The sequence below is a fragment of the Chelonoidis abingdonii genome, chromosome 23 (assembly GCF_003597395.2).
Source record: "Chelonoidis abingdonii isolate Lonesome George chromosome 23, CheloAbing_2.0, whole genome shotgun sequence".
Lineage (NCBI taxonomy): Eukaryota > Metazoa > Chordata > Testudines > Testudinidae > Chelonoidis > Chelonoidis abingdonii.
In genome coordinates, this window is record NC_133791.1 from 20,597,518 (window position 1) to 20,623,086 (window position 25,569).

At 44.4% G+C, this 25,569-nt stretch overlaps 1 protein-coding gene across 22 annotated transcripts in view; it reads right to left on the reverse strand.

Annotated features, from left to right (window-relative positions):
- Window positions 1-25,569, reverse strand: part of EIF4G3 (eukaryotic translation initiation factor 4 gamma 3) — a 499,287-nt gene that overhangs the window by 120,515 nt on the left and 353,203 nt on the right. For all 22 annotated transcript variants that reach the window (XR_012654775.1, XM_075060289.1, XM_075060273.1 and 19 more), the window contains one exon: window positions 14,854-15,657. Coding sequence is in view for 21 of the 22 variants with exons in the window: in XM_075060289.1 (XP_074916390.1) it covers window positions 14,854-15,657 (804 nt within the window). In the remaining variant the exon portion in view is untranslated. The remainder of the gene's footprint in view (window positions 1-14,853; window positions 15,658-25,569) is intronic.

Here is a 25,569-nt window from a genome sequence, read left to right on the forward strand (position 1 = left end):
GGTGATCATCAAGTGATCCATGCCCTGACACCCATTCCCAGTTCCTGGCAAACAGGCTAGGGACACTATAGAGCATGCTTTTGCATTCCTGTCCATCCTAGCTAATAGCCATTGATGGACCCATCCTCCAGGAACTTACCTAATTATTTTTTGAACCTGGTATAGTCTTGGCCTTCACAATATCCTCTGGCAAAGAGTTCCACAGATTGACTGTGCATTGCGTGAAGAAATACTTCCTTTTGTTTGTTTTAAACTTGATGCCTATTCATTTCATTTGGTGACTCCTAGTTCTACTGTTATGAGAAGGAGAAAATAACACTTTCTTGTCTACTTTCTCCACACCAGTCATGAATTTATAGACCTGTATCATATCCCCCCTTAGTCATCTCTTTTCTAAGCAGAAAAATCCCAATTTTATTACTCTCTCCTGGCACAGAAGCTGTCCTATACCCCTAATGTTTTTCTTGCACTTTTCTGCACCTGTTCCAATTCCAATGTACCTTTTTTGAGATGGGGTGACCACATCTGCACGAAGTATTCAAGATATGGACATATCATGGATTTCTATACAAGCAATATTATATTTTCTGTCTTATTACCTATTCCTTTCCTAATAATTACCAACATTTAGTTAAAAAAGGAGTACCTCTGGCACCTCAGAGACTAACAAATTTATTTGAGCATAAGCTCAACATTTAGTTAGCTTTTTTGACTGTTGCTGCACATTGAGTGGCTGTTTTCAGAATGACTGCAAGATCTCTTTCTTGAGTGGTAACAGCTAATTTAGACCCCATCATTATCTATCTATATATATGTAGTTGGGATTATGTTTTCCAATGTGCATTATTTTGCATTTGTCAATACTGAATTTCACCTGCTATTTTGTTGCCCAGGCATCCAGTTTTGTGGGATCCCTTTGTAACTCTTTGCAGTCTGCTTTATACTTAAGTATCTTAAGTAGTTTAGTATCATCTGCAAATTTTGCCACTTCAGGTAGGTAACAGCTTTTTCTTCTTTGAGTGCTTGTTCATGTCGATGCCATTCTAGGTGACTCACAGTAGGTGTTCCCTTTAATTTTTCCCACCCATGTGCGGAATTAATTTTGTTATGTCCACCAATGTGGAGGTGATGTGTGAACATCACCTCCACATTGGTGGACATAACAAAATTCGTGTGGCTGAGTGGGGCTGAGGGTTTCAGAGTTTGGGAGGGGGCTCAGGGCTGGGGTGCATGGGGGATGAGAGCTTCAGCTGGGAGTGCAGCCTCTGGGCTGGAGCTGGGGATGAGGGGCTCAGGGTTGCGGTGAGGGCTCTGGCCGGGAGTGCGGGCTCTGGGGTGGTGATGCAATGGAGGTCCCCAGGGCTATGGTGGGAAGATGACTCACCCCTGCTCTCTCTCCCCACATCAGCATCTGGACTGGGGCAGGGAGAGGCACCTATCCCTGCCGTGGCAGATCTAGGCCAGCCTAAGTTCAGGCTAGGGGAGGGGGTGCCTGTTGCCCGGCCACAGCAGATTTGGTGCTGGGCTGGGTTGGGGTGCCTGTTCCCCGGTCACATCAAGTTCGATGCTGGGTTGTGTTGGGTCAGGGAGAGGGGCACCGCAGCAGGTGTGGGGCTTGAGGAGAGGCAGCTGTGTGGCCACACAGCTTAGAGGGAACTGAGCTCACAAGCAAAATCAACGGAGGTGGACTCAGAGTTCACAATCTTGCAGTTTGCAGCACTGCTTGGACCGAATACGCTGTTCTGAGGCCCAATACGTGAACTTTTTCCATTTGGCTAGGTAAGTCGTTTTGGTGAAGGGTTTCCTGCTACCCAGCAAGACCTGCTGAACATGGGCCAAGCATGCCCATTTGCCCCACTTAGCCATGCAGTAGCCAAGCCTCAAGTGCAGCGCTGCCAGTTTTGAGTGCAAAAGGCTGCCATAGTTCTGGGACAGCAGATCCGGCCAGAGGGGCAGCTGCAGTGGGACTGCTACCAAAATGCTCAGTAATGTGCCTAAAAAGAGCTGGCAAGGCCACGTGGGGCTACTAGGATAATTCTCAACCTGTCTTGCTTGATCTTAGACTCATAGACTCATAGGTCAGAAGGGACCAATATGATCATCTAGTCTGACCTCCTGCACAAGGCAGGCCACAAAACCCTACCCATACACATTTATAACAACCCCTAACCCATGACTGAGTTATTGAAATCCTCAAAATTGTGATTTGAAGACCTCAAGCTGCAGAGAATCCACCAGCAAGCGACCCATGCCCCACGCTGCAGAGGAAGGCGAAAAACCTCCAGGGCCTCTGCCAATCCGCCCTGGAGGAAAATTCCTTCCCGACCCCAAATATGGCGATCAGCTAAACCCTGAGCATGTGGGCAAGACTCACCAGCCAGCACCCAAGAAAGAATTCTCTGCAGTAACTCAGTTCCCATCCCATCCAACATCCCCTCACAGACCATTGAGCAGACTTATCTGCCGATAATCCAAGATCAATTGCCCAAATTAAACTATCCCATCATAACATCCCCTCCATATACTTATCAAGCTTAGTCTTAAAGCCAGATAAGTCTTTTGCCCCCACTACTTCCCTCGGAAGGCTGTTCCAGAACTTCACTCCCCTAATGGTTAGAAACCTTCGTCTAATTTCAAGTCTAAACTTCCTAATATCCAGTTTGTACCCATTCATCCTTGTGCCTACATTAGTACTAAACTTAAATAATTCCTCTCCCTCCCTAACGTTAATCCCCCTGATATATTTATATAGAGCAAGCATATCCCCCCGGAGCCTTCTTTTGGCCAGGCTAAACAAGCCAAGCTCTTTGAGTCTCCTTTCATAAGGCAGGTTTTCCATTCCTCGGATCATCCTAGTAGCCCGTCTCTGAACCTGTTCCAGTTTGAATTCATCCTTCTTAAACATGGGACACCAGAACTGCACACAATATTCCAGGTGGGGTCTCACCAGCGCCGTATATAACGGCACTAACACCTCCTTCTCCTTGCTGGAAATACCTCGCCTGATGCATCCTAAAACCGCATTTGCTTTTTTAACAGCCATATCACATTGGCGGCTCATAGTCATCCTGCTATCAACCAATACCCCAAGGTCCTTCTCCTCCTCCGTCGCTTCCAACTGATGCGTCCCCAACGTATATCTAAAATTCTTATTATTAATCCCTAAGTGCATGACCTTGCACTTTTCACTATTATATTTCATCCTATTACTATTACTCCAGTTTACAAGGTGGTCCAGATCTTCCTGAATAGTATCCCGGTCCTTCTCCGTGTTAGCAATACCCCCCAGCTTCGTGTCATCCGCAAACTTTATTAACACATTCCCGCTCTTTGTGCCAAGGTCAGTAATAAATAGGTTAAATAAGATCGGTCCCAAAACCGATCCTTGAGGGACTCCGCTAGTAACCTCCTTCCAGCCTGACAGTTCACCCTTCAGTACGACCCGCTGGAGTCTCCCCTTTAACCAGTTCCTTATCCACCTTACAACTTTCACATTCATCCCCATCTTTTCCAATTTAACTAACAGTTCCCCATGCGGAACCGTGTCAAACGCCTTACTGAAATCGAGGTAAATTAGATCTACCGCATTTCCTTTGTCTAAGTAATCCGTCACCTTCTCAAAGAAGGAGATCAGGTTGGTTTGGCACGATCTACCTTTAGTAAATCCATGTTGCAACTCATCCCAATTACCATTGACCTCAATGTCCTTAACTACTTTCTCCCTTAAAATTTTTTCCAAGACCTTACACACTACAGACGTCAAGCTAACAGGCCTATAATTACCCGGATCACTTTTATTCCCTTTCTTAAAAATAGGAACTACGTTAGCAATTCTCCAGTCGTACGGTACAACCCCCGAGTTTACCGATTGCTTAAAAATTCTCGCTAACGGGCTCGCAATTTCACGCGCCAGTTCCTTTAATATCCTCGGATGGAGATTGTCCGGGCCCTCCGATTTTGTCCCATTAAGCTGTTCAAGTTTGGCCTCTACCTCAGATGCGGTAATATCCACCTCCATATCCACATTCCCGTTTATCATCCCTCCATCATCCCTAAACTCCTCACTAGTCTTATTAAAGACCGAGGCAAAGTACTTATTTAGATATTGGGCCATGCCTAGGTTATCCTTAACCTCCGTTCCATCCTCAGTGTATAGCGGCCCCACTTCTTCTTTCTTTGTTTTCTTCTTATTTATGTGGCTGTAGAACCTTTTACTATTGGTTTTGATTCCCTTTGCAAGGTCCAGTTCTACGCGGCTTTTAGCCTTCCTCACTTTATCCCTACACGTTCTGACCTCACTAAGGTAGCTTCCCTTGCTAATCCCGCCTTTCTTCCACTCCCTGTAAGCTTTCTGCTTTTTCCTAATCCCCTCTCTGAGTTGCTTGCTCATCCAGCTTGGCCTACAACTCCTGCCCATGGTTTTTTTCCCCTTTCTTGGGATGCAGGCTTCCGACAGTTTCCGCAGCTGCGACTTAAAGTAATTCCAGGCCTCCTCCGCATTTAAATCCACAAGTTCCTCCGTCCAATCCACTTCCCTAACTAATTTCCTTAACTCTTTAAAATTAGCCCTCGAGAAGTCGAAAACCCTAATCCCAGATCTACGTTTGTTTATCCTTCCATCTAATTTGAATTGAATCAGCTCATGATCACTCGAACCAAGGTTGTCCCCTACCACCATTTCTTCTACGAGGTCCTCACTACTCACCAAAACCAAATCTAAAATGGCATCCCCTCTCGTAGGTACTCCAACTACTTGATGAAGAAATCCATCCGCTATCACATCCAGAAAAATCTGACCCCTATTATTCTTGCAAGCACTCGTCCTCCAGTCTATATCCGGGAAGTTGAAGTCTCCCATAATCACACATTTCCCCTTTGTGTTTACTTCATTAAAGACATTAAAGAGGTCTCTATCCATATCCAAATCAGATCCCGGCGGTCTGTAGCACACCCCAAGCACTATCTCAGGGGAAGCTCTAGTAGCTTTTTTACCCAGCGTGATTTTTACCCAGACAGACTCCGTCTTATCTATTCCATCACTTCTTATTTCATTACAGTTCACCCCATCATTGATGTACAAGGCTACTCCACCACCTTTGCCTTTCTTCCTGTCTTTTCTAAACAGCACATAGCCTTCAATACCCGTACTCCAGTCATGAGTACTATTCCACCAGGTTTCTGTTATCCCTATAATATCCGGTTTCACTTCCTGCACCAGTAGCTCCAGTTCCTCCATCTTGTTCCCTAGGCTCCTCGCATTAGTGTACAGACATTTTAATTTTTGACGTTTGTCGTCAGTGACATTCTTTCCCCCGTTGTGCACAGACTTTCTACCACCAGCATCACCCGTTAGGCTAGTTTCAACTCCGCTTTTCCTCCTGGGGTCAATTCTTCGGTCCACAAGGGTATCCCCTCTCACTTCGTTTACTTCCCTCTCCAGGTTAAATTCCGGCGTGGAGATCTCCTGAACATCTCCCAACCATCTCCCCCAACTTCCTAGTTTAAAGCTCTCTTAATGAGGTCGGCGAGCCTCCATCCTAGAAGTCTATTTCCCTCCTTGCTTAGATGAAGTCCATCCCGAGCGAACAGTCGTCTGTCCGTAAATGCGTCCCAATGACCGTACATCCCAAAGCCCTCCTTATAGCACCACTGCCTGAGCCATCTGTTAATCATCATAATCTTGTCGCTCCTTCGTCGCCCCGCTCTAGGAACCGGCAGAATCCCACTGAAGATCACCTGAGCCTCGATTTCCTTGAGCGTCTTCCCCAGTCTGACATAGTCCTCCTTGATACAGTCCAGCGAGTGACTAGCCGTATCATTCGTTCCCACATGAAGGACAATCAACGGATTCTTTCCCGCTCCCGCTAGGATCCTTTTCAGCCTCAGGTCCACATCCTGTACCTTAGCCCCCGGCAGACAGCACACCCTTCTGTTCTCCCGATCAGCTCTAGTTACAGGCCTGTCTATTCTTCTCAGTAAGGAGTCTCCAATCACGTAGACTTGCCTTTTCCTGGTGACAGTGTGATTCTCCGGTCTATCCCCTGCACCAGCTGGCCGCAAGTCCTCTCGATTCGTATTCGCCCTTGCAATCCTCCTGGGGCTCATACTTGGTGTTGCCTCCATTGACTCCTCCCCTCCTTCTGCAGGACTAGCTGCTCGTCTCTTTTTCCTTGCCCTCTCTCCTTCAGCGAGCACCTGCTGTGCTCCATCTTCATTTTCCAACTCAGCAAACCTGTTCCTGAGTTCTATTTCTCCGTCGCTGGCCCGTCTTTTCCTCTGCCTGGTTCTCCTAGTCACATGCTTCCACCGTCCACTTTCCTCACCCAGCAGCTCCTCAGAATTCTTTGGTCCTGCTTCCATCTGCTCGTCTGAGCTTATCCCCTGTGCCTCATCATGTCTGTGTTCCATCATCTGCTCAAACCCCCTTCTAAACTCAGCCAGAGTTTCCACCTGCATCTCCAGTCCTCTTATCTTTTCTTCCAGCAGCTCTATCAGGCGGCACTTCATGCAGACAAAACTCCTTTCAGGTGCCCCCTCCAGGACCATGTACATGCCACAGCTTCCACATCCGGTCATCCTCAGTGTGTCTCTCACTGCTGCCTCTGTCTCAGTCATGGCCTTCCAACTCTGTGCCTGGCAGTCCACGCCACACACCGCACCACAGGCCCCCAACAAGCACTGGGCTGCTGGCAGACCCCTGCCCCTTCCCTTATCTGGCTTGTTGGTTTCTCTGCCTTAGTCTCCCCTGCAACCTCCCCCTGGAAACTCCCACTGAAACTCCCCTGTTAGCAGCTCTGTTTGCTGGCTCCTGTGCCGCTGCAGCTGTCTGTGCCGCTGCCTGAGTGCCTGGCTACTTATATAGGACCCCTAATCAGGTAAGCCCCGCCCCCAACTCAGGGCTCAGCCTCGCTCCCAGCACACGGCCCCTAGCAGCCTGCACACACACTCACTCACACACAAACTCCACAATACAATCCACAAACTACAAAAACCTGCTCCTCCAACAGAACTCCCACTGAAACTCCCCTGTTAGCAGCTCTGTTTGCTGGCTCCTGTGCCGCTGCAGCTGTCTGTGCCGCTGCCTGAATCACCCTGTGAATCAACCGCATTGGTGGAAAGGCATACATCAGCACTCCCGACCAAGGAATGAGAAAGGCGTCTGACAGGGTGTCAAACAAAACACATGGCATTTTCTGTTCTGCCTGTACGTGAGCAGGTCCACCTAGGGAGTTCCCCACCCCTAGAAGATTATGCTGACCACCTCCAGATGGAGTGACCACTTGTGGCAAGACGAGAAAGTCCTGTTGAGACGGTCTGCCAAGATTTTCCTGGTTCTAGGCAGGTGAGTGGCTATCAGAGGAATGGCATGCCACACACAATGGTGGAGAGCTTCTTGACAATGGGCCGAAGACCTGGCACTGCCCTGCTTGTAGATGTAATATATCATGGTGATATTGTCCATCAGGATCTGCACCACATCTGCCCCTCAGGTGGGGCAAGGAAGCCTGGCAGGCTAGGCGAACTGCTCTGAGCTCCCTGACATTGATGTGGAGGGCCGGATCATCCTGCAACCAGTGGCCCTGGGTGTTCAGTTTGCCCAGGTCCGAAGCATCAGAGACCAGGGTCAACGATGGGGATGGGGTTATGAAGGGGACTCCCTCCAGCTCTGATCCAGGGTCTAACCACCAATCCAGGGATGACCCGACACCTGACTACCCTGTCTAGGTCATGCATGTTGGCGATGTAGACTGCTTGCCACACTTGCAGATGCCCGAGATGGAGCCAAGCATAGCTGATCACAAATGTACACACGGCCATGTGGCCCAACAGCCGCAGGCAGGTGTGAGCTGTGGTGAGCTGGTTGTTTTAACATGGGAGATCACGGTTGATATGGCCTGAAAATGCACTTCTGGAAGGAAGACTCAGGCTTGAGTGGAGTTGAGAACCGCCTCAATGAACTCTATTTGCTGGACAGGCATTAAAATGGATTTTTTCTCATTTATTAACAAGCCCAGGTCATAGCATGTGGAACGCATCAGACTGAGGCGTCTCTGCACTTGCTCCAGAGACCTGCCTTTGATGAACCAGTTGTCGAGATATGGGAAGACCTGGACCCCTCGACGTCTCAGGTAAGCAGCTACTGGTGCCACACATTTTGTGAACACCCTCGGGGCCGATGAGAGGCCAAAGGGCAGCGTCGTGAATTGCAAATGGCATCTGTCCACTATGAAATGGAGGAAATATCTATGACCTTGGAATATGGAAACAAGGATCCTTCAAGTGGAGGGTGGTGTACCAGTATCCTGGATCCAGAGAGGGGATGATGGAGGCCAGGGAGACCATGCGGAACTGCAACTTTTTGAGGGACCTTGTTGAGATGACGCAGGTCCAGAATGGGTCTGAGGTTCCCTTTTGCTTTTGGGATTAGGAAGTAGTGGAAATAGAACCCTTTTCCCTTCAGGTCCCGAGGGAACTCCTCCATCGCCCCCAGGTACAGGAGGTTCTCAACCTCTTGGATGAGTAGCTGCTTGTGAGAAGGGTCCCAGAAGAGGGGAGCTGGAAGGGGGGGTGAAAATATAGCAAAGTATAGCCCTGAGATACTATGTTCAGCACCCAGTGGTTCGAGTGACCCACAACCAGGCTGAACAATAGGGATGAAGACAGTCGAGGCAAGAACAAGATGGATCTGGGGAACTGACTGGGAGTTGCTCTCAAGTGCACCTTCAGAATGAGCGCTCCTGGCCCCTGGGATGCTTGGCTGGACAGCGAGGGCGAGTGGGAGGAGGAAGGATGGCAACAACTAAAGCTTGTTGCTCTATCCCTTCTCCTTGCAGACTCTTGATGAGGCTGCCACAGTCTTGGCGGCAGGGGCAGCCGAACTAGTTCCGTGCAGACTGTGGCATATACGTGCCCAGCAAGTGAAGGGTGACCCTAGTGTCCTTCAATCCATGCAGCCTTGCATCAGTTTGCTCCAAAAAGAGACCATTCCCATCAAATGGAAGGTCCTGGATAGAGGTCTGTATCTCTTGGGACAGACCAGTGGTGCGAAGCCAGGAGCTGCACCTCATGACCACTGTTGCCGCAACCATCCTAGCCACTGAGTCCGCTGCATCCCATGCCATCTAGAGAGAGCACCAAGCTTCCATGTTGCCACTAACGGGGGCGCCACAGCTGGTCCTATGGATACCGCTAAGGCAAAAATCTACAAAAGTATGGGCACAGGCACACATAGAATGGAATTGACAAGGGCAAGCACTCGAAGAACCACCCTTTTTCCAGATCATTTATGAATATGTTGAACAGTACTGGATGCAGTACAGACCCCTAAGGGGCTATCACTATTTACCTCTGTCCATTCTGAAAACTAACAACTTATTTCTACCCTTTGCTTCCTATCTTTTAACCAAATACTGATCCATGAGAGGACCTTCCCTCTTATCCCATGACAGCTTACTGTGCCTAGAAGCCTTTGGTGAGGGACCTTGTCAAAGTGTTTCTGAAAATACAAGCACACTATATCCACAGGATCACCCTTGTCCACATATTTGCTGACATCCTCAAAGAATTCTAAAAGATTAGTGAGACATGATTTCCCTTTACAAAAAACACGTTGACTATGCCTCAACAAATCATGTTCATCTATGTGTCTGATAATTCTGTTCTTTAGTATAGAAAGAAGAAATTCCACATGTTGGGGAAGAGGGACAGAAGAAAACATGCAATTTTTAAAAACAATTCATTTGTGAAGATCCTCAGAGATTTGAAATGTTAGAAATAGTCCTAGAGGTGTTTGATTATTAGGTAGAGTGAAGGTGAGGTGGCCAAAAGCCCATGGTGAATTGAATTATTTGTATGGATATCTCCACATCAGGCAAGCGGTACATGTGATTGCATTTTTGTACAAACATTATACATTCAAACATATACACACAACTTTTAGCACAGTATACGCTGCACACTGGCATACTACAAAGTTGCAATATGCAATCTATTATAGTTATTGTTACATTAATGACATTAAATGTAAATTACTCACCCATTTGCCTGGAGAGAGAGATTTTGTTTGTTTGTTTTTTTAATGAGTAAAGTAGCATTATTTTTTCATTATTATGGGAGTAATGTTTGTATCTGGGCTGGTAAATTTTCATGATAATATTGTACATCTGGTTTAACAGTAATTTAAATACCCCATGCACCAAGGCTATCTGTTGCACAACTATCATTCAGGGTCCAGAAAACCACTGGAGAAAACAAACAAATATATGATGGGCTGGTTTCTATGACATAGCATCTTATGTTCTTCCACTCCTCATTCACAAAGAGAAATGTCAGAATGCAAATAAGTAACTACATAATTATACTGGATGAAGTGAGATGTTCCACTGCAACAGAAAGTAGAGTTAAAGTGGAATGTGGAGCATGGACATCATCCTCCATTGCCTTGCATCTTTTAAAGTGATTTATATCTTACAAAGTAGATATAAAAAATTACCATTCTAGTTTGCCAGCATTTTACACCCAATTAGCACAGAAAGTCTGTGCCCTTAGAAGGAACCAAGTATTGACATTCCGCCCACTTTGGTGTAGGGGAGCAGTAGGCAAGCATATGCCACACTGCCTGCAGTATGGCACTGCCTTGCACTATGAAGGTGTGGATGGAGAAAGCTGTATGAGAGGGACTGGGAAGTTGAATGATGTCCAGGAATTGGTCCTGAGGGTCTCGAACATCTTCCACCGGAATGATGAGGGCAGTAGCCATGCAATGGAGCAGGGACTGATATTGCGTGTGGTCATCTGGATGTGAGAGGGATTGAGGAATAAGGGCATCATCTGGTGACCAAGTGCCCGTAGAGATGGGTGGTTCTGGAGGTGCGGTCAGGATGGCAGTGCCAATGGAGCAGGAACATCCAAGTGTTCATCCTGGATGATGGCTGTATGGGAAAGAGATGCGCGGTGTGGGCAATGTGTACCACGATGATGCTAGGGGTCCCATGAGGGCCAGTTAGGTCAGGAGTACGTGTTGCCATGCACTGGCAGTGCCTGTGGATATCGGGACCAGGAGTCAGACACAGCACTGTAGTCTGGAGGGTGCCGAGGATCAGGACTGTAAGATCAGGCCAGAGAAAGGGCCATGTCCGAGTTGGTAGATCAGGCTGGAAAGGGAGGAGCTGTCAGCACTGGTGAGACTGATGCTGCCAGGCGTGGTGAAGGAGAACGGTTGAAGAGCAAGAGGGGCTTGTCTGTCCCAGAGCCAGTGTAGAATGATGGAGGACAAGGGGTTCATCGATTAGAGAGGGGAGTCTGGAGCATAGCAGAGTACCTGCGAAGGGTAGTATAAGTTCCACTGACTGTGTGAGAGGCAAAAAACAGCCTGGAGTGCATGGAACTGGGTGCATCAAGCCCGAGGGTCCTAACGGAGTTGACGGTGCCAGGATCAAGGTAGAAGGTGCCGCTGCCAGAACAGATGGGGCCGATGGTAAATTTGAAGCAGTGTTCCGTGTGCACTCTCTTCGGGCCCGAAGTTGAAGCCAGACCTTCGATGCAGCATGCAACTTCTCACCCGACCAATCCCGGTTCGTGGAGAAAATGCGTCGTTTTGAGGCGGTCGCAGTCAGGGAGCCACCCTTGTGCCTGTGCTTCTTGTGCACATGGTGGGGTTTTAGTGGGTGCGGCAGTGCTGCATATGAGGAACCCGGTGAGGCACTTAACTGTGGTGATGGGCGTCACTCTGGTGGTTCCGTTGGAGCCAGGTCTTGTTGAGCACGTGGGGACATTGCCTCCTCCATTAAAAAGTTACGGAGATGACATTCATGAGCTGCTCAGTGGCATGATGGAAATGAGTGGCAAATGGAGCAGTAGGAAACTATGTGGGCTTCACCTAGGCAGTAGAGGCAACAGGTGCACTTGTCGCTCACTGAGAAGGAGCGAGGGCACAAGGTGCAGTTTTTGAAGCTGGCTTAATGGGACTGGGCCGGGAAGGGTGAAGAAATCCCCAAAGGAAAAAGACCAATAAAATAATCTAACTATATACTAAGAACATACAACTAACTATCTAAAGAGGAGGAAAATGGGAACTATATATAGTTACAAAGGGTTGAACAGAATACTCTTAGGTGACTAAGAGCACATAGGAACAAGGGGTTCCAACTGTGGCCACATTCCAGAGGGAACTGGAGCAGCGTCATCCCGTGCAGAATATTAAAGCCATGGATGCACCACGTGCCGATGCATGATGTGCGTGGGGAGGGGGTCAACAGACACTACGACGAACAGTTCCGGCTCTGGCGCATGGTGCGCATACACACCAGCATCTGGAATTCATATAAGGACCAGCACTTCAAAAAGAATCAGAACTTCAAGAAAGGTTACACAAACCTGAGAAACACTTTTTTCCATATTCCTAAAAACATTTTTTCAGAGACTGTGTTGGGCTATTTACCAATAATGAAATTAAAGCATTAAAATTAAAATCTTCATAATAAAAAACCAAAATGTTGTATATAAAAATTTAGAGTTTAAACTGTGATACATCTAAAAGCAAACTACAATCCTATAATTTAGGAGCTTATCATATAAATTGTTACTTACACAAGTAGTCCTATTCCACTACTGACCCAATGAAGAAATTAAATGTGTGTTATGAAGTGGCTTAGACTGAGAGAAGACTGTTATTGCAAGAGCAATGAAAAATTTAAAACAGAAGGCAGAAGAAAATTATTAACTGAAAAATATCTGATGTTATACAGATGGTGAAGAGCCTGTTTAGATCCAGCATGCAAATTATTTACAAGAATATGGCATCATTTTCCATCATCTCACAGCTTTTCACAGAAGTAATTTAGTATCAGAAAATAATACAGTAGATGTAATTAAGTAATGCCATTACACATTTATAGATGCATTTGTGAAAGGGTAAAATATAAATAGAGAGAAAATCATAACAATTTTTTCCTGTTCAAGTTCACTTTGTCTCTGTATATAACAGGTTTTAGAACCCCTTAGGAACTTCTGATGCAGGGATAGTCAATTGTTTTTTGTCATGGTCCACATTTCTTGGTCAAGGTACAGTCAAGGTGCTGATTCCAGAGAAAATAATATTAAAACAACAACAACAAGAAGTAAATAAAAGATTTCAGGTCTCTTCTAAAGTCTCTGGCAGTCTGGATTTGGCCCATGGCCCATCTATTGACTACCCCTGTTCTGATGCCTAAAACTTGAAAGCTGAAGTGGTCTATCTGTAACTGAAACTCTTCTGAAAGTAGCAGTAGGACCAATGCAGGAGGAGAGGTCTAGAAGTCAAAGGTAACTACTGTAAGTGTAATGAAATTACAGGTACAATTTTGCCCATGGATACTTCACTATAGTCTAATGGGAGCCATAGTTGATCATCCAACGGCAGAATCTGGCCCTATAGGTTTCAGGCTAGCAGACTTTAAAATAATTATGATTTGGGAAAAATAATGTGTAATATCAGAAAAATCTTTAAATTTTTCTCATTTCCTCTTGTCCTTCAATAACAAAAAATGAACAAACTTTTTCAGTTTCATGTAAAGAATATTTTACACAATTAACACCTCCCCTCCCTTCAAAACACACATACAAACCTTGCAGTAAGCACTGCTGATTAATGGAAATCACACACTTAAGTGCTTTAGCGACATTTGGTCCTGTTAACTATTAAACAAACCTATGCATCATATTATACTCAACATTACTTTAGAATAGCTAAATACAAATCATCCACTGATTCATGACTTTTTCACCCTTTCAGATACAATAACCTTCCACATAAAATGAAGCAAATGCAGCAAATAAAAAAACTGAGTGAACTAATCCATTTAAATATCAGGGGGTAGCTGTGTTAGTCTGTATCACAAAAACAACAAGGAGTCCAGTGGTACCTTAAAGACTAACAGATTTATTTGGGCCTAAGTTTTCATGGGTAAAAAACCTCACTTCTTCAGATGCAACTTTAAAGTTAGAACCACAAAGTTCTTATAGGAAAGTTTAAACCAGATGTAGTTAACAATTCTGGGACAAAAATGCAGGCTGTAGAAGTAATTACAGAGGTTTGCATCTAATTTCTGGATTCTAAATCATACATAAACAATTTTCAAGCTTCCTGGACTACTATGTATAGTTTGGGTTTGTTTTTTTAACATACAGGAATATTGAAATATGGTATAACAATAAAGTCTCTTGAGCAGGGAAGATCATTTTGCTTACGTGACAGGGTGTATTGTAACATTACTTTTGCAGTGGAAATGGATGCACTGTTAATTACGTTAGGATGGGTAGATCTAATATGTTACACTTGGCGTTTCAGCCATCTAAAGCACATAAGTGTCCAACTCATTTATCACTTTCAGAAACATCATTTTTTTGACATCGTTGTCCAAAATGCAAAGCTACGAAATAACTTCCTCAAAAGGTTCACTCTCAAGAATTCAAGGACGGATGAATATTACAGTTGGTTTTGGTGCAGGATGACAAATCAAAAGGAGCTGGATGTTCAGCCAACCAGCTGATGAAGGAGAGTGGTTTCAGGTTTCCTGGCTGGACACACATGGGGTGCAGTTCTGTCCCCTGCCCCCATTGAAACAATATAAACCAGTAGCTGATATGAAGAGAACAAATCCTAGGATATATTTAATAAATAACACATTCTTATGGAACATCTAATAACCTATCACTTATATGAAGATCAGAGTTACATAGTATAACAAACAGTAATAACCTCATTAGTTTTCCTGGATGTGCTTATTAATTAAGGATTAGATTTCTCTGATTAAACCCCCCTTTCCCTCTGTCCTCAAGTTTAATGCATGCTGGACCATAATGTCAAGAACTTACGTGGTACAGGGTTCTTCCTGGGGATTAAATTCTGAGACTCTGCATTCTCCTCTGGTTGCCCATCTGCTTCCACCTCTTCTTTCTTTTGAGTATCTTTCACAACTTCATTAAGGGTAGTTCTGCTCTCCTCTCCATGTAAATCTCCCTGAACAGCAGGGAGGGAAATTGGAGGAGAAGGAAGAGGAGGAGGGGAAGGAGGTGTTGTAGTGGTAACAGCAGCAGAGACAGGAATAGGAGGAGTAAGAGGAGGAGAGGGAGAGGTGGAAAGAGCAATGGAAGATGCTACACTTTCCACTTCGGCAGGAAGGCCTTCCAAAATCTCCAATTCAACAGTCAATGGTGCAACTTCCTGTTGAACTATTTCTGCTATGTCGTCTGTAGCAGTTACTTTTTCATTAATTTCATTAATTAGATTAGTACTAGCAGTCACTGGACTATCACTAGTTGCTACAGTACTAGGCTCCTTGCACGTATCAGCATCAGCCTCTTCTGTTGGTGAAAAGTCTGATTCTTCTGTGCAGGGTGTAGCATTGGATATAGTCATTGTTTCCTCTTTTGGGGAAGTCAGTTCACATCTCTCCTCTGAGTTAGCTGTGAATGCAGATTTACTAGAAACAGCAACAGCAGCAGTAGCAGCAACAACAACAACTGGGACTGGCAATGCAGCAAGAGGAAGTTCTGGTGGTGATTCCATTGAGGCAGTCTCAGATGTCTGGCCAGCTTGATCTTTTTTCTCCCCATTAGGCTCTGGTCTGAGGACTGGAGAAGGAGATTTTAATACTGGATCTGGTTTTGGTTTCTCATCTACGGAAGAAAAAAAAACCAACATTACAAGGACAGATTAGTTTACCATTTAGTTTTAACTAGCCATGCCTAGGGTCTTTTTAATTGCCCCAGCCTGTGTTCCGCCCATTATTCCAGGAGCTCCTTAGAAGAACTGCAGAAGCAGCAGCTAACTTTTAAATCTAAAGTGAGAACCAAGACTCTCAGAGAACTTTAATATTTAATGGACAGTTGAAGTTTTAAGAACAAAAGTCTTTTCAAGAAATCACCCTTCTTTGCAACAAAGCATACTTAGAAACCTTAACTACGGAAGACATGTTTGTTAATTTTGGAAACCTACAGAGGTTTTGTTGCTCAGAACAGGGCTCTTCTTCATAAAAATGACAATGGCCACAAAACAAAAATAAATATAAGTTAAATGGAAGAGACAGAACGGGTTAATGGACGGAGTGTTAACACTGAGACTCAGGAACTATAACATTCTGAAATTCATTCTAAAAATGAATCACTCTGTGGCCTTGAGCAAGTCACGACTCTAGCTTTCTCTGTTTGTAAAATGGGAATACTACTATTTGCCTACTTGACTAGAGTGTTGTGATTATTAGTAATTTGTTTATTTTTATTTTTTATTATCCCAGAACAGTTTTGAAATTCATTTTATTTTTAAATTCTATGCTAGTGGATGGTCCAGAGGTTTGGTCCCAGAGGGGAGAAGGGGTTCTTGTACTTGATTATCATCCCCAACAGTGAAATGCAAACTCTGGTGCACATTCATTGGTTTGCACCAATTCTTTAGTATGTCCTCCTGTTTGTTTTTTTAAAGTTCCAGGCTAACTCACCTAAAGTGAAATTCATTTATCCAGTTCAAAAAATTGTTTTATAATGCTGCTTGCTTTTGAAAAAAATGGATGCCCATGTACTTATATAGAAGACATTTTTACTGTGACAGCTATCAAATTCAGATCTCTGTTTGCCATGGTGCATGCAGTATACTCATGAAAGTATACCTGGTGCTTTCTCATCTTCATGGTATTATAAAAGCAGCTTAAAATGATGCAACAAGACTATACTGTCCATTTAACCCACAGGCAACCTGTTTAGCAAGCCAGACACTGGAACTTTAATGGTTCTGCCTAAGTTTCAATGAGACTGTCACAGGACAGTAAACTTGGTCTGTTTTATTTGCTCCAGATAACTGGTAAGGAAACATTTAAAGCCATTTATTATGTGGATTAAATATGACTTGTTTTGCAAAGTACAGCATACTTTTCTGTCTGTAATCCAAACCAACTGTCTTTACATGAGCAAATTTACACATAGTTGCAGTACACAGATAAGAGTTCATAAATAAAATTCTACCAAGTATACAATGAGTAGCAAATTTTCAAATCATCAGGATTCTCCACCTATATAAACAGTGTGGCGGGTAGAGATAACTTTCACCAAAGATACGTCTCTCAAATCTCAGCAATAATCCGACTGGCTTGCTGCAATGCCTTTAACCTGTCAGCTGCCTCCTTTCTGCGCTGTGCCATGTCCTCAGATTCTGTCAGAAGGTCATCTAACAACAAGGATTTGTACAGCTGTCCAACTAGCTCGCTCTGAAGAGTGTCTTTCACATGATTCACCAGAAAATGCATCACTGCCTTTGGCACACTGTCCTGAATGTTCTTCCTGACAATAAGGAAGTAGGATTTGATAAGTCGTTCAATCACTTTGCAGTCTCATTGCTCACAGGAAGTGAGTCTGCGTGCAACAGGTACAGGCACATCCAACAGGTTTGAAGACTGGCAAGTAGAACTGTAACTGGTTTAGATTTTTCCTCCATTAATAGCTCTTTGGCTTTTGAGGGTTTCAGCATTCCTCTCCAGTTGCCTGTTCCAAGTTCTTGAGTCACATCTCCCACCCCAAGAGCAGCCTTGTCTCACAGCACAGAAGGCGGCAATTCTCAGGCTAACCAGTTACGCCTTTGCTCCTCTATGTTGTTGTTTATTAGCTCACAGGCATCAGCAGAGTCAGGGGGTTTTGTGTTGATATAAGCTAACTCAATGGCCACCAAATTATGAACCATTTCATTTATAACTGGTAGCCTCTTACGCAGAAGACTGGTCACTACTTCAACTATGGTATCATGTAGTTTGGGAAACCTCAGCAGTTCCTGTGTACTGTAATTGCTACAATGTTGGATGCAAAACACAGTGCTATTATTAAGAAGTGAGATAATTTGACAAGTAATAAAACAAACTAACTATCTTAAGTTTTTAAATTCCTCAGATCTTCAGGATATCAGAAAAGACATATTACACTCTATCCTTACACTTTTGTTTTAAATTCCAGCAGTGAAAAATAAAATTTATCTCAAGTAAAACTGAAAATGAAGGGGATATAAGTATGGCTTCCACTGAAGAGAGGTTCTATTTCATTTTGAGGTATGCTGGTGACAGACATCAGTCTGGGTTGGAAAAAGTGAAGTGAATTACCTTATCATAATGTATTATTTGAGATGTGTGGTCCTTATGGGTATTCACTGTGGTTGCACATGCACTCTATGTGCCTGAAACAAAAAGATTTTTCAGTAGCAGTTGGTCCACATCTGTGCCCTACACCTCCTTGTGCTCTGAACCAAGGGCATAAAGGGCACCGACCACCTCTCCAGTTCCTTCACTACAGTGAATAAAGTGAGGCTTCATGCAGAGGGGATGGAGGGCAGGTCATGAATACCCACACGGACCACACACCTCGAACTCCAGTTACTATAATGTAAATAACCTTTCCTTTTGTTTTTCAGTGCTTGTCCCTAAGGGTGTTTACTGTCAGTGACTCCCAAGCAGTACTCATTGAGGAGGACAGTTTGAGGAAATATGTTACACCACAGATAAAAAGATTGTTGAACCAAAGGAGGAATCCATGGATGAGACTTGATCAAGGACATAAAGTCTAGTCTCATGTTTCTGCTCTACAGATGATTTCTAAGAGGGCAATTCCTTGCAGGGAAGCCACCAAGGTGGCCTGTGCTCTGGTTGAGCAGCCCTGATACCTGTGGGGAAAGGACTCTATGAACTTGTAGCAAAGGAGGATGTAGCACAAAATCTGTTTAAAGGGTCTTTACAAAGAGGCAGATTTCCCCTTCATTTGCTCAGTAATGGAAACAAAGACTTCCCAAAGGGCTCTGTCCTTTGCAAGTAGCAGGCTAAAGCTCTGTGGACACCCAGTGAATAGAATCTTCAGTATCCTTGTTGATGTGGAAAACAAGTGGATTCTGGGTGGAAAAAGAGGAAGTGGGCAGTTGTTATACCGACAAAACTACACAGGATCTTTTCAGGGGGCAAGACAAAAATGCCACATTTATTATAACAATTTGATTTATGACCAATAACTAATATTTTAATCCTTATACACACACATTATACCTAATACCTATACATACACACACACACACACACACACATATCCATCAGACGTTCTGCAGCTGCTGCATAGTTACCAATCCTGAATATAGCTTGAGTTCGTGGCTTGATTTTGCAGCTTGGGTTCGTAGCTTGTGGCGGCTAACTGGCCAGGAAAGCCGGGCAGAAGGACGAACTGGGTCTCTGCTGGGCCTGCACCGATGCCCTTCCATGATGGCAGCAGAATGTTACCCTCCAAAGTCTCCCATCTTACCCATCCTTTTTGTAGCTTTAGTTTGAATCCAGAGTCTATAGGTCTTGCTGTGTCACGCTGCCTCTGAGTTTGGTGATTGAACACCCGTCAATTGCAGACGTGACTTTCAGCCTCGGACCTGGCTTTGATCTTCCTTCTATTGTACCTTTTCTTTTTAGGGTGGACTCTTCTTACTTTGTTAGGGCTCTTGTCTGCATCTTCAGTCAGTGGAGTTTGAACTTTATTTCATCAGGACAGGCTGGGGCTGGAGGTTGATTCCATCATTCATACATACCTCATTCACACATCTAAACTAAACTAAAAAGATTACAGCACGGTTTGCAAAAATGAAGGTTGGAGGAAGCTTTTACAAAATGGAGTAAGTGTTTTAAAATGGGGTTTGAATTACGATATGGCAAACAGTGAACAGAAGTTACAATATAGACAAGTGTAATAAATGGTGAACAGAAGTTACAGTACTGAAACAGTGCAAGTCTCCGTGATTTAAGCAGGAATTGGACTGATAGTGAAACTTACAAAGGCAGCTGACTGAACAGCTATGGCTCTTAACAAGCATTTTTATGGTCAATTAGCCAGTTCTTGGGGTAACCGGTTTTATGAATGAATGCTGTTTCATTCATAAAACTTTACTTATGAAGTTACATTAATAAAGTGAAGAATTAAAAACAATTTCATTCATCGGGAGGGATAGCTCAGTGGTTTGAGCATTGGATCTGCTAAACCCAGGGTTGTGAGTTTGATCCTTGAGGGGGCCACTTAGGGATCTGGGGCAAAAAGTGGTCCTGCTAGTGAAGACAGGGGGCTGGACTCGATGACCTCTCAAGGTCCCTTCCAGTTCTGGGAGATTGGTATATTTCCAAGTATTAGTCATATTATAATTATTAGTTCTACACAGCTCAATTAAAGTGAAAATCACAGTGAACCTTAAGGATGAAATCTCAAGGACACTTAATCCCTGTGAAAGATTAAGTAGGGAGAGTCCACCATGAAGGCCCTGAGCTCGCCCATTCTCCTGGCAGAAGTGATTGCTGGTAGGAAGGCCGTTTTCATAGAAAGGTGTAAAACAGAAGAAGTGGCCAAGGGCTTGAATGGCAGGTTCATAAGCACTGACAGTATCAGGTTCAGGTCCTAGGCAGATATAGGTTTTAATACCAGGGGAAAGATTCTGATGATACCTTTTAAGATCCTCAGAGTTGTAGGATAGGTGAAAACAGAGCAGTTCTCCACCAGGGGATGGAAGGCATCAGTAGCTGTTAAATGTATGCATAGTGAACTAATGAAAAGACACGATGCCTTTATGGAAAGAAGGTAGTCCAGAGGGTCCTGGGTTCCTCTAGAGTTAAGTGACATTGTTGACAGCAGAGGGAGAATGGCTTCCATTTGGAAGTATAATGCTTCCTTGTAGAGGATTCCCTCTTTTTATTAATGATGGATTAATCTCTTTTGAACATGATCTATTTGTTGTCCATCCAAAATCTTGGGATGGACTTGGGATGGTGTAAAGAGCTGCTTTTGGGCAACTAAATGACAGAGTATAACAGTTTGGGAACTATACTCAGGGACTAGTCTAGCACCTCTGTTCAGTCACAGATGGAACAAGACTAAAACCATTCTACCACTAAGAGAAATAATTTTTACAAAACTATTAAAAAGTGGATATTTTGAAATACTAAATTTATTCATTATGAATCATTAAGCAATAAATGGGATCTCAAAATGCTGGAATAGCCAGAAGTAATATGTTTCAGCGCTTCTATCCAGAGTGACTTCACTGTGCTTTGCACTGCTACAGTTCTAAAACTGAATTATGTTCCCTCAGAATAAATATAGAATTAGATATGACCAAGGATAATGGAAAAATTTGTTACCCAACAATTTCCTTTCTGGGACTGATCTCTCCTCCAATCAGAGACACTCAAGCTAGACTTCTTTTCATAGACAAGATGCAGTTCGGACTTGTCCATGAAGTTCCAGGGCTCAGCATTACCTTCCTGTAGGCAGGCTAGGAGAATAATTTATTCCTTTAGAGGAGTATCCCATCTTGTTTAGGAGATGCTATTCATAAGCCACGTTGTCACGTTCAAATAATAGAAGGGGTCCCTAACATAAGAGAGGAGATTTTGTTGGGATAATGAGAATGACCATAGCTTCCTCTTTCTTGATCTTTGGAATTACTCTTCCTAGTAGCAGAAGAGGAGAGAAAGCATATAGAAACAGATTCAACCCTCCTTGAGTCAAAGCATCTTTTCCCCGTGATTTCTGGTCTGCTTTTCTGATGAAGAAAAGCCTTATTTTCAGATTTTGACTGTGACCTCCACCTTGATTCAAGAACTACTCTGAGTCGTTTACCTGCCAATAGTGTAGCCAGCTTGCATTTGTGTTGCCCTTTTATGTGATTCATCTTAAGGGAGACTAAGTGACACTCCATCCAGGACAGGATCTGCATTGCTTCCAGGTTCAGACATAATCTCAATATTTTAGGTTTTTGTACATGTTTTTGTGATTAAACCAAGACATGCACTTTTCTCAGGTGATCAGAGAAGTGCTGAACAGCCCAAATGAATTCTCTTACTTCTGTAAAACTAATGCTCTAAATCATCTCAGAGTTTGACCTCACTTCTCTGTATATTATGATATCCTATATTTTCTTGCAAACCTTAAATGCTGGTGTCAGTGGTTAGGATTTTAAGGTTCAGATGGGGAAAGAAGAATTCTATTACTACCGGAAATTCCTGCTTCTGTCACCTGGGGGACTTAATCACACTGGGCAGCATCTTTACTTTTCATTACCTTGCTTGGGAATCATTCCAAGCCCATAAGAGGAACCTCTGAAGTTCTTTCATGGGCACTCTTGCCCATGGAGTAATCGCTATGCATGAGACTAGAAGATCAGGGAGCTGCATAAGACAGATGTATGTCCCAAAAACATCCTCTAACTTGAGAGGACTAGAGCCCTCCTTGCATCAATGTTGACGTCTACATAGACAATCCTCAGAGTCCAAGGAATTTTCTTTCAAGTTTGTCACAAACCCCAGTGCCTGAAGAGCACTGCCAGAATTACTTGCTGCAAGGTCTCTTGGGATCAGTTCTGATGACTATTGTTCAGATCCTAAACTCTCCAATCTGGTTATTAATCACCTACCAGTACCTTCATGAAAACTATGGAAGGCAGAAATACCATTTTGTATCAGCAGTGATGATTTCTATTGGCAAACCAGAGAATTTTCCAATCACAGGGCCTAACTAAAACACAGATAAAGCTTCTGTAAAGTCCAGCAACCTCTACTGGTCTCCTCAAGTGATTCCAGTATTATCATAAGAAAGCATTTCCATCCTGAATTTAATCACCTTCATTGACTTGTTTACTCTCTTTTGAAATCTCACATGGCTTGAATTCCTCATGATTTTTGTACTTCAAAAGAATCTGGAGTAGAACCCTGAGCACTTTTTATCTTGAGGGACAGGTTCAACTGACTCAGCTCTAGGAGACATGAGATTGTATGCAGAATGGTTTGATGTCTTATGACATCTCTCAAGCTTCAAGAGGGGACAAAAAGGGATTCTGAGGTGCCTTGAGCTTGAGGAAACATCTGTGTTGCAATATTTCCTATACTCACCTGTCAAAAGTCATTAGATCTACGTCTTTGATAAGTGGAATACCCTGCCCCCTAGGCTTTTTTCTGGATTGGAAGTTGACCAGCTGCAGTCATACTGATGATTTGGACTGGAACAATTGGCTCCACTTTTGGGTCTGAGCTTCCCCCTAGCAGCTCAAACTCACAAACTGAGTTCCTTCTCTGGTACGAAGGACTCTTAGGTTTCACTGTGGTTCTCCTCATCCCTTAATATGCAACTGGATAAGTGCCGAGGAGGACTGATTTGACCTTATGGAGGTGCCTCTGGAGGCATTACAGTTGGTGTGGGGAAGGAAATGGAGGCCTCAGCATGATGTCCAGATGCTGAGCAGAGCACAGGTTTGCAGACACAGTGTGGTTGTGTTCTTTGGCTCCTGAGAGGATCTCTTGATTTTTTGCTCATTTCATTTAGCCTTCTCCACCCTTTTTAGAGGAGTGGGAAATAAATGGAGAGAAGAAACTTTGCAGGTGGCTCCATTTAGAGGACAGAACTCCAGAAACCTTGACCTTCTAAAGATATAGGGGGATTTTGTTTAGTGTAATTCCAAAATAATTTCTAAATTCTAAATAAGAGAAAGTTACTCATCTTGCAGTAACTGAGGTTCTTCGAGATGTGTGTCCCTGTGGGTGCTCCACTGTAGGTGACAGTGGGTCCCGGCACTGTCGATCGGAGATTTTCGGTAGCAGTGCCTGGTTGGGGTGCAAGCACCCAGATGGTATCTCCCGTCTAGCTGGAATCTTCCTGAGTGTGTGCGCCCCACACCCTCCTCAGTTCCTTCTCTACCGTGGAGAGTCATCCCAGTACTCCAAAGTAGAGGGGAGGAGGGCGGGGAGTGGAGCACCCACAGGGACACACATCTCGAAGAACCTCAGTTACTGCAAGGTGAGTAACTTTCTCTTCTTCTTCGAGTGCTGTCCCTGTGGGTGCTCCACTCTAGGTGAATATGTAGCAGTACCTACTATGGTTGGTAGGACTTTGGAGATGCGGCAGGGAGTACTGAAGATAGTACTGTATGGCCTACTACTGTGTCTGCCACGGTGTCTTGTGTGAGAGCATAGTGTTTTGCAAACATGTGTTCAGATGACCATGTAGCCACTTTGCAGATATCAGGAATGGGAACGTTGTGTAAGAAGGCAATGGATGCCGACATGGCTCTAGTGGAATGAGTTCTAATGTCGTCGGGCGGCTGAAGATTCTTCGCACAGTAACAGGATCTGATGCAGTCAGAGATCCACTTGGATAGACGTTATTTAGAGATAGCCGTGCCTTTTGATCTTTTGGCAATGGAAACGAAGAGTCATGGAGACTTGCGAAATGGTTTAGTCCTGTCTAAATAAAAGGCAATTGCTCACCTGACACTGAGAGTATGCAGGGTTGCGTCCTGCTGAGTTTTGTGAGGTTTGGGATAGAAAGTAGGTAAATATATAGGTTGGTTGAGGTGGAAGGTCAACACCACCTTAGGAAGAAATTTAGGATGTGGTTTCAAAGTGACTTTATCTTTGGAGAAGATTGTGTAGGGAGGGTGGGCCATCATTTCACTGATGTTATGGCAGCTAGGAAAGCCACCTTCATGGACATATGGAGATGAGAGGAGGTAGCCAATGGCTCGAATGGAGGTTTCATGAGAGCATGAAGAACGAGGTTAAGATTCCATGTATTCACTGTTGGGTGAATTTCAGGGTAGAGATTTTGCAGGCCAGAGAGAAAGTGTCTAATGGTGCGGTGTGTAAAGAGTGAGTACCCATCCAATAGTTCATGGAAGGTGGTAAGCGCCGCCAGGTGCACTTTGATGGAGCTGAGTGAAAGTCCGTCCTGTTTTAGTTTCAGGAGGTAGTCTAGAATGTTAGGGAGGGTCATGTTGTTCGATGCTAAATGTTTATGTGAGCACCAAAGAGCGAAACGCCTCCACTTCTGAAAGTAGGTTTTACAAGTGGAGTCTCTCCTACTGTGCAGGAGGACATACTGGACCTGCTCGGACCAGGCTAGTTCATGGGTTTGGAACTATGAAGGAACCAGGCTGTGAAGTGGAGCTTCTGGAGCTGAGGATGAAGGACTCGTCCGTTGTCCTGGTAAAGAAGGTCTGGCCTGTTGGGGAGAGCCCGTGGGTGACGGGAGGACATGCGGAGAAGGTAGGGGTACCACGTCTGTCTTGGCCAAGCCAGGGCAATAAGGATGACCTGGGCCTTGTTGTCCACGATCTTCCGAAGAGCCTTGTGTAGTAGAGGGATAGGTAGGAAGGCGTACAGGAGGTAGTTGCTCCATGGGATGAGGAATGCATCCCCTAGGGATGCCGTCCCGAGTCCTGCCCTGAAGCAAAACAGGGGGCATTTTTGGTTTTGGGTCATGGCGAAGAGATCTATTGATGGGGTGCCCCAGTGAGAGAAAAGCTGTTGGAGTGTTGCGGGGTGCAGTTCCCATTTGTGTTCTGTCGAGAAGTGTCTGCTGAGTGCATCGGCAGTAGTGTTGTGGCAGCCTGGGAGGTAGGAAGCAATGATCTGTATTCGATGTCGTATGCACCAGTTCCATAGTCGAATGGATTCCATGCAGAGGGAATGTGATTGGGCTCCCTCTTGTCTGTTTATGTAATACATACATGCTATGTTGTCTGTTAAGACTCGCAGGTATTTGTTCTTTATG